At 36.9% G+C, this 9,431-nt stretch overlaps 1 protein-coding gene across 1 annotated transcript; it reads left to right on the top strand.

Moving 5' to 3' along the window:
* The first annotated feature begins 336 nt into the window (after positions 1 to 336).
* On the top strand, positions 337 to 7,365 carry LOC136802213 (uncharacterized). The gene is made up of 6 exons (XM_067058928.1): positions 337 to 422; positions 2,437 to 3,692; positions 4,103 to 4,516; positions 5,089 to 5,589; positions 5,911 to 6,366; positions 7,056 to 7,365. Exons 2-6 carry the CDS (start codon positions 2,444 to 2,446, stop codon positions 7,202 to 7,204), a joined length of 2,769 nt encoding a protein of 922 aa, XP_066915029.1. The 5' UTR covers positions 337 to 422; positions 2,437 to 2,443; the 3' UTR covers positions 7,205 to 7,365.
* The last annotated feature ends 2,066 nt before the right edge of the window (positions 7,366 to 9,431 follow it).

Genomic DNA, 9,431 nt, shown 5'->3' with positions numbered 1-9,431 from the left:
AAACTTCCTTTCCTCTAGATCCGAGAGAAATTTTAGATTTGATCGACGTTTTGGGGGCCACATGCTGTAGCCATTCATTGCAAAAGATGCGGGAAAGATCAAAAATACGAATCTTGACCAAAATCTCTTCGTGACATTTTAGATGTAATTGTATCATTCCATTTTTTTTACAAACTACAATCAATAAGATTATTATCATGCACTCCCTTATTATCAAATCAATCTTAGATTTAATTACACCGTTCAGTTTGATATACCATATTAAAAACCATTTGGGAATCGCGTGACCTTTACATTTGGCAGATTTCGATAATGGTATATATTGGATTTGAAATACATACGATTGCATTCGATAAATGATCAATGCTCGTTGAAGACGTGTAATCGAAGTAAAGATTTTCATTGGGTGCTTGTATCAGAAGGTATTCCCTTTTTGTTCATTTAAAAGGAGAAAATGATCCAAATCGTTTTTGAATAGTTTTGGTCCTTATACCGGGTGTCCCAGAAAAAAAAGCCCCCCTCTTTGAAAATAGAAAGGACAAATTTCAATTATGAGGGGTCGTTTGTCAAATTTGGTCAACTAGATCAAAAGTTATCGTCTAAAACTAAATTATTGCTTTTCAAAAAAGTCGAAAAAAGGCGAAAACGAGGGTATTTAATGTAATAAAATAAATTTTTGGGACACACTGTAGATATTTTCAAAGAATTTATTTCGAAATATTTTTCAAAAGAAAAGATTATTTGGAGAAAATATTATTTGGTGGGGAGAGGTCTTACAGAAACGTGAGAGAGGCTCTTCTTTTCATTGACTAAGCATCAATCCAGAGCTAAAATCTACGGTGGCCGACAAGGGCAAAAATCTTACTTTCTTTTTTCTGGGGGAATCTTTCTTTTTTTGGGGGGAACCTTTCTTTTTTGTGGGGAATCTTTGTTTTTTGGTGGGAGTCTTTCTTTTTGGGGGGGGGGGGATCTTTGTTTTTTGGGGAATCTTTAACTTTAAGACATGTTTGAGGGAATCTTTCTTTTTTTGTGGGGAATCTTTAATTTTGTTCGAATCTTTAACTTTGGAGGAATCTTTTTTTTTGCAGCGGGGGAATGTTTTTTTGAGTCATGACTTTAAGATTTTCCTTCATTCGGTACCGTAATAATTGAGTCTATCAAAATGGTAACAATAAGTTAATAAGATATTTTGATGAATAACGAGATTGCTCACGGGAATTATTTGACCCGCATTCCGCGCGATCGTTTTTAATCGCCCGCGCGTGTACGCTCTGTCTGCTGTATATGGGTACTGTATGCAAGAACAAGAAAACCCGTGGGGCGGCGTGAAGGCCCAGCAACTTAAAATTATGAATATGTAGGCAGAAGAAGAGGCCAGCCTTGATGAGGTTGAATACTAAAATCACCGAGGAAGTTAGACTGTTATAGAATTAATGGTGTTGAAATTAACAAAATTGGTCATGGCATGCTAATTAATTTTTCGAAAATTTTCCACCCAGGACATTTTTATTCGAACCCCCCCCCCGCTTATTAAGTTTTGAGATTTTTTCCAACCCCCCCCTTATTCCAATCCCCCCGGCTATTAGGTACCCGAGAGTACCTAATCAAAAGGAGGTTACGGGTATGTGTCGCTTTTAAGAATGCTTTTTTGGATCTTGAGAACCCCACTAAAGGTCGTAAAAATGACAACATGTAGTTCCAGTCTCTCCAAAGATTCAAAAAGAGCTTAAAAATCCAATTCCTTGGCATTCAAAATCCAATAAGAATAACAAAATTAGTGAAAATTCGGGTTTATTTTCTAGATTTCTGTCCTTTGAAGAATTCCAGATTTCACAAGACTCTTCTAATAGGAAATTTGGGTGTCCGCAAAGCCTATTACCTCCCCGGGCAAGAAAAAAAGCATCCCCCCCCCCAAAAAAAAAAAAAGATTCCCCCAATATTAAAGATTCTTCACAAAAAAAGAAACATTCCCTCAAAGTTAAAGATTCCCCCAAAAAGAAAGATTCCCCAAAAAAACAAAGATTCTCCCAAAAAAAGAAAGATTCCCCCAAAAAAACAAAGATTCCCCGAAAAAAAGAAAGATTCCCCCAAAAAAACAAAGATTCCCCCAAAAAAACAAAGATTCCCCCAAAAAAAGAAAGTAAGATTTTTGCCCTTGTCGGCCACCGTAGGTTTGAGACTGTGGACCTTAATGAAACATGAACCCTACCAAGAAGTCAACAAAAAATGTGGTCTAGAGGATATACTTAGTATCAACCTACTTTTTAGGGTCGTAACAATATATTCTTTTGTTTAAAGAAGGAATTTTTAACTGTCATACTTAAAAATATTTTACAGCCTTGCATTGAAACAAAAAGTTCTATAAGAATAAATAGTCCCAGAATCGCAAATATTTTTAGGAAAGAAAGTTAAATATCATATACTTTCGAATTATAGCACGAAGATGGGAAAGCTGATCTTTGCCCTGCTACTATGCATGAATTTGATGGAAGTGTGGAGTATCAGAGGTCGAATCACAAGTAACGAGCGATATTGCGTCCCTCAACCCTACAAACCAGGCGGTGGAATCCGAAAAGTACAAGACATAAAGGCCCCACAAGCTACTCTTAAAACTACAGGCTTTCTCGGTGTTATTGCAAAAGGTGCTAAGAAGACAGGAGATGCGGCCAAAGTAGCGACAAAGGTTACAACAGAGTTCGCGAAATTCGGTAAATTGTTTAAAACTGCATCCAAAATGGCACCATGGTTAGGTGTCTTAAGTGGAGTTTTGGGATTTCTGGGACAAACGCCTTCTGTTGGAGATGCTATAAAAGCTGTTAATAAAGCGTTTAAAGAATTTGCTGATGAAATCACCAAGAGAATGAATGAAATGAAAGGATATGTGGATGATAGTATTTTGAAAAAAGAAAGCGAATGGGTCGAAAAAGAATTGAAGGTGTTGTTTAACGGTTGGGCGGACTGTATTGTTTATTATCATGACGAAAGCGATGTGAATGAATGCCAAAGAAAAGCTTTTATGGATATCCGAAAAAATCGCGCCCATTTCATGCTGTTTAGTGGTAAAAACCCGACCCGTAAAGAACTCAAGAGATTGGAATTTCAATTTGTCTCTATCAGAGACTACTCTTTCTTAACCCTCCTCGTTCTACGTTCTTTAATCGATAGTTTTAAAGCCGAAAAAGGAAAAGAGAAGGATTATGAACGTCTCCTGAAACAAGGAATGGTCATTCCTGAGGAACTTGCTGACTATGCAAACTTTGTTAACAATGAAATTCTTGATTTTTATGATACGGGGACAAAAAGCATTTGTAGGGGTACTTTTACGTGTGGTAAAATGGACACAAAATACAGAACTGTCTTTGGCTTCGGTCGTATAAAACCGTTACGGTACCCAGTTCACCGTCAAATGGAATGCAAATGTAAAATGATTCCAGATGCTGCAAACCACGAATGGTGCAAATACAAAATTGAACTTGATATCAACAACGCTCCACCAGGAGAAGGTGAATATTGGAAAGACCATTCCAACTTGGAAAGGAGAGGTGAAAAAGATCTTTTCGCATTATCAGACATTTACTGGAAGGAGACATCATCGGTGGTTCGCAAGTATTGGTATGAAACAGTGATGGTTCAAGTTCCTAAATGGGAGGAGTTTGCAGTTCAAGCTCAAAAAGAATACGAAGAATTCAGAGGTATAATAATATATTTTCACAAATAGATAGAGTCGGGACCATATATATAAAGCCCGAAGGGCTAAATTTCGTGCTTTTAGCCATCGCAGACAAAAACAAGTGAATATCAGAAATAATATTGCTGCTATTGTTTTCGAACACCCGCGAAGCTTCTGATTGGTCAAGCGCTGAAATTCTTTTGTGGGAAGGGTAGACTGATAGATAGTATATATTTTACGATGTAGTATCGATCTGCGACTTTTTGAGTAGTCTTTCGATTAGGAATCCACATCAACCAAGCTTGGCTGTCTATGAAAAAATTAAAAACGGTAGATACTGAGTCAGGATTCTTTAGTTTGCAGGCCTGATGTCTTAGACCTCTTGGTCAACCCCCCCCCCTTTTTTCTAAAAAAAAAACATCATTTTTTCAGGTGGGAATCTTGCTTTGAAAAGACCAACTATTCAATCAAGTGGAGATCCCGAAAGATTACCAGCATCAGTCGATGGTTATACTAAGTATTGTCATTCACCATATGTTGTTTCGACGACTGAAGCTGGTAGGAATCAATGGTGGAAAGTGATTTTGGATGGTGTCTATGAAATCAATACTGTTATTTTTTACAATCAAGTTGATACTGATCACTCTGGGCAGTTATCAAATGTCGATATCTATGTTTATGATTTCGGTGGGAAAAGAAGCCTTTGCGCTAATACTGGTGATATGAAAAATGTTTACATCAGACAATTCGAATGCAATGCTGGAGCTATTGGTAATGTTGTGATGCTCTCCAAGATGGATGAAGGTAGCATTCGTTTATGTGAAGTGGTTGTATACGGAGAAAAGGGTAAGTTTGATCATATGAAAGCTAATTGAGAATATTGATTTGTATTTTCGCAAAAAAAATTTGTTGAATCATTTTAAGTACTTTTCACTACTTTGATATATTTTTTGACTAATAAAAAACAAGGTTTTAGATTATATTGAGGCCTTATTTTTACGGATTTGTCTGATAAATGAAAATTAATTGAAAAGCCAGTAATTTACTGTAATGGAGAAAACGCCAAGAAATTGGGATTATTAGAAGAATTGGAGTACGGTACCAAAATGGCGAAAACTCAGTTGCCGTGAATTTCAACTTTGTGCACTAATTATACAATAACTTATCGGGAAAAAATGTCGAGAGAAAGTGACAAAAATTTTGAGGGGGTGACGAAATTTTTCCCCGACGAATTTTTCCCGCCCAACTAATTAAAACACCGACATCTTTTCCCCGATAAGAATATACGACTTATAAATAAATCGAACATAAATCATAGCAGTAGAGATTATAATTAAAAGTTTTAACGGCAAAGAAAACACTTCAGCTCAACCAAAATACTAAGCTAAAATTTACTGAACTTTATTTCTACATTTTAGTGAAGAGAAATGGTCAAAATCTTGCATTAAATCGCCCGACATTACAGTCAACAACCACTGGACAACATTCCAGTTCTCATGCTGTTGATGGTCAAAAATCAAAATGTTCACTTTCTGAAAATACCTGTTCAAAGACTGAAATTGCAATATCTGGCAAAAGAAGTTGGTGGGAAGTAGCTTTGGATCAACCATACCATGTTGACAGAGTTATTATTCATGGATGTGGAAATTCTCTTTCTGATATCATTATATTCGCTATTGATGAAGAGACCATTGAGACCGAAGAAGATTGGCGTGAACGCCCACGAAGAGATATATACGAAGGGCGTAAAGGGCAAAAAGTTTCAATGTGTAAATACCTCGCAAATGTTGATGAAACAGCCTCTGTTCACAATATCAAATGCGATCAACCAGCCTATGGGAACATTCTACGGATTGCGAAGAGAAATCGAAATGACGAATATTTGCAGTTGTGTGAAGTCGAAGTTTACGGACATTTATGTAAGATCATTTTTCTTCCTTTTTCTGTTCCTCTTTCCAACGACATTACAAACTCCTTTATCGTACTAAAAGTTATCAGGTTTATTTTTTGGAAAGTGAATAACATATTCCAATAAATTTTACTTCTTTTTTTACACCAACTGGCTAACTGGCTTATTGTACGAATAGTGGGTCCTAGGACCTTTTTTAGTACTGATAGATAGATAAATAAAAAACATATCAGTGGATTACTGATACAAAGCATTTTTAGATATTTAAGGGTTTTTTGAAAGGATTTTTTAAACTATTATTTTATTCTGATATTGAATTTTCTTACCATAGTTAAAAGTGAAGAAGATTCTGACAATGTTGCTTATCACGGAATAACCAAACAATCAGGTGACCAATCGAGTCAAAGTGGCAGCCATCTTGCTGTCAATGGTAACCACGTGAATTGCAGACTTACAGAACACACTCTTAGTATCACTGAGTCAAGTTCTGATAGTTGGTGGGAAGTTCAACTACATTCGTTATCTTTAATCAAAAGTGTTATCATTTATAACCGAGAAGATTGTTGTGGTGATCAATTATCAGATGCCACTATTTATGTTAACTTCATCTCCAATGATGCAATGCGTGCGTCAAACCCACCATTCAATCAGACTGGAAATATGGAGGGCGTAAAAGCAAAAGAGTTTACTAACGAACGAAGATTTTTCGGTGAAGTTGTGAAGATAGAGAAAAAGAAACACGATGCCCCGCTATCATTATGCGAAGTTGAAGTTTACGGAAAAACAGGTTAGTTTTCAGTTCTTCCAGTTCATCAGAGAGAAATTAGAATACACCTTTTCGACCGTAGCCGCCTATTACCGCGCGGGCATTTTTTGTCCGCTTTATCCCACTAAAACCGTCCCAGTCCTTTTTTCGCACCTATAGACAAAAGAAAAATGTTTCCAAAAAGGATTAGATCGAGTTTAGGGCGATTACGGTCGAAAAGGTGTTTTGACTCTATCAACAAACTGAGTGCTACCTACCATCAAATCAAGCTTTCATGTCTGAGCACTTTCTTAAAAATATTTGGAATTTGTTAACTGAGTGAGGTTCGGTATAAGATATAGTCAGAGGGCTTGGTTTTAACTCTTTTTTGTTATACTGTTGGTGAGAGAGTCAGATAGCACCTACATCCCCTTCGCTTAACATTATGAAGTGACAAAATTATAAATTTTGTTCAATTTTTTGTTCATTTTTTGTTTTCTTTCCTTTCTGAAACATCCTCTTTTGATGTGATGTGAAAATTTTCAAAAAATCATTACGCACGCAAAATACTCAAGATTTCTAAGCTAATCAAAATTCCTGGTGAGCAAATCATTTGAAGCTTTTGAGGCAATTCATCGTTCTTTATTTCTATCACCCTCTCTATTTGTTGTGAATTTGGTTCTCCCCTTTGAGTTTCCATGATCATGCGAGTACTTATTTTTGTTTTCTAGTTACGGAACAAGAGAAGAATAAAATGGAACGAGCAGAAGATTGTGAACGTTACAAACAAAAGGTTGCAAAGATGAAAGCTGAAGGAAGAAGTAGAAAATCCATGAGAGGTGTATTATCACGCATGACCTTTTTCTGCTCCGGTGCTTAACTAAACATACGCACGCACGCACACCCGGTCTATTTGAGAATGAAGGAATTAGTTTACACCAGGATTTTTGGTATTTTCATATAACCTATTTTTATATTTAACCTTGTATTTATGTACTAATTTGTTTTAAACAATTCAATCGAATCCGAAAATTTATGTTATCCATTAAATTTCTGCAAATTTATATTTTATGATTAAGATTGGCATAATTAAATCTATGACATCTCTTGTATGGTCAGATTTATATGAAAAAACCAAGAAAGAGTAAAATGCAAGAAAGAGTAAAAACATTTCTTCTCTGTGAGTATAGTGATTAATAGTAATCAATACTAATTAATACTGATTAAACTAATTACCCATTAATACCGATAGAGATGGGATAGGTTGGAAATATGGATTTATTGGTAAAATCTTGTAGCTGACAACTGCACTAAATCCTTTGACACTTTGATATTCAGAACCTTCAGCTCAGTAAAATGATTAAATCTTTATTGGCATCTGTACCTTGGTCATTCCAAAGGAAATGCAAACCACCCAATACCCCTTTGACAGTTAAAATCTCTTTGACACAATAGACATCGCTAGAGTCAGGTTTATCACCATTTATGGCAACATTTTCCAAAGAAACATTTGAGTATTCCCCCACTCCTCCCCTTTGCAATGTTGAAGAAGCATTGGGCTCTTCCAGAAAATGTCCGTACATGGAGGTAGCGAAAAATCATCAAAATTTGCCTTGTCCGGGGGGTAAATTTGCTCTGTCCAGGGGTAATTTGGGTTGTCCGGGGAGTCAACTGATGCTTGTCCGGGGGTAAAACCCGTTGTCCGGGGGGTAAAACCCGTTGTCCGGGGGGGGGGGGCAAAAGTTACCAGGGGGTAAATCACTGAAAATTGTTATATCCTCCACCCGCTATATTCAATTTTTTTCTGGAAAAGCCCATTGTGACGGCTGTACCAACTTATTGAAGTACTCGAACACGCACGGGGAGCACAAATTTGTTCGAGAAGGAAATCCCAAGTTATGGAGAAGGTTTTTAAACCATTTTCAACTGGAGGGACGAAAAGAAATTGTTCGAGTTTTGAAGGTTGTGGGTAAAAGAGACTCTACTGTATATTGGAAGAAGCATCGAGCAATATTTTTCTTACGCCTTTTGGTGGTTCATTTGGGCATACAAATTCTTTATCAGCAAGACTTATAAAGTAACAATCGGTGAAACCAGGACCACTTAAATTGGAAAGATATAAAATAAAGGATTGATCTATTGGTATATGCCAAAAAATTTTCTGAAGTACATCCCTGTCTCACAGCCCCGTTGGAACTTTCTCCCAGAGTGTTTCCTACAGTTGAATTTTTCAGTAAGGCAGGGGTCCCACCGGGTCTGTGGCACGAGGTTTCTGGGATATAGAGAAGGTTGGAAACTAATCCAGTTAAATAAATATGTGTTCTGAATGATGAGATGTGAAGTTTGTTGATATCCGATCATAGACGATATATCGTCTGTTTTAGGGTCAGTAACCACGAGAAAATATATAAACGCGTAGTCAGGGTGTCAGGGTGGTTTACGGGAAAAAAGTGGCGTTAGAGTTTGGAACACAGTGAAAACCTCCGCCACTGCTTACTTCACCCCGGGCTAGCCACCATTTTCAAATATATCCCTTTTTTAGTGATCTTGTGTAGACGATAGGATCACCTAATCCGACAATAATCTCTTATTTCCCAAGAAAAATGACCTAAAATAATCTCTTGTATTTCCCAAGGAAAATCTCGAGAGGAAAATGACTTAACCAAACTCCCTTGAAAAATTGCAAAAACTTTCCCTAAACACCCTGGAAATTGTTTTTGCATTACCCCTGAAAATGCTCGTTCTCCACCCCTGTATGCATCCATGGATACAAAATTTGATAGCCCAATATTTGCAAAAAAAACCTTCTCACTCCATCCTAACCTGATAACAGCTGTTCATGATTTTCTTACGTGCACGGTAAACCTCTGTAGGCACTTGAAAATTATACATCTGAGGAAAAAAGCCCTCCCGCGGAAAATTTTACAACTAGAATCTTGTTGTGCGCCAGAAATTTAAAAACTGATACGGCGCCCTATTCATAAACACAATCACGCAACTTTGTTGTCATCCCCAGTCCTTTTAGACAAACGCAGTCCTTACGATTTCGAGATTGCATATTCGTCAGAGTGTATATTTTCACCCATCCCTTTAGAGCTTCAGCGTGG

Source organism: Clytia hemisphaerica, unplaced genomic scaffold (assembly GCF_902728285.1).
Source record: "Clytia hemisphaerica strain Z4C2 unplaced genomic scaffold, Clytia hemisphaerica genome assembly, whole genome shotgun sequence".
Lineage (NCBI taxonomy): Eukaryota > Metazoa > Cnidaria > Hydrozoa > Leptothecata > Clytiidae > Clytia > Clytia hemisphaerica.
This window is presented reverse-complemented; position numbering and strand designations above follow the sequence as displayed.

Bases quoted from the DNA above. Each gene is read 5' to 3' on its own strand.
- LOC136802213 (XM_067058928.1), top strand. From the start codon at position 2,444: ATGGGAAAGCTGATCTTTGCCCTGCTACTATGCATGAATTTGATGGAA. The intron at 4,517-5,088 runs GTAAGTTTGATC...TCTACATTTTAG, and splicing joins GGTTGTATACGGAGAAAAGG to TGAAGAGAAATGGTCAAAAT. The intron at 5,590-5,910 runs GTAAGATCATTT...TTCTTACCATAG, and splicing joins CGAAGTTTACGGACATTTAT to TTAAAAGTGAAGAAGATTCT.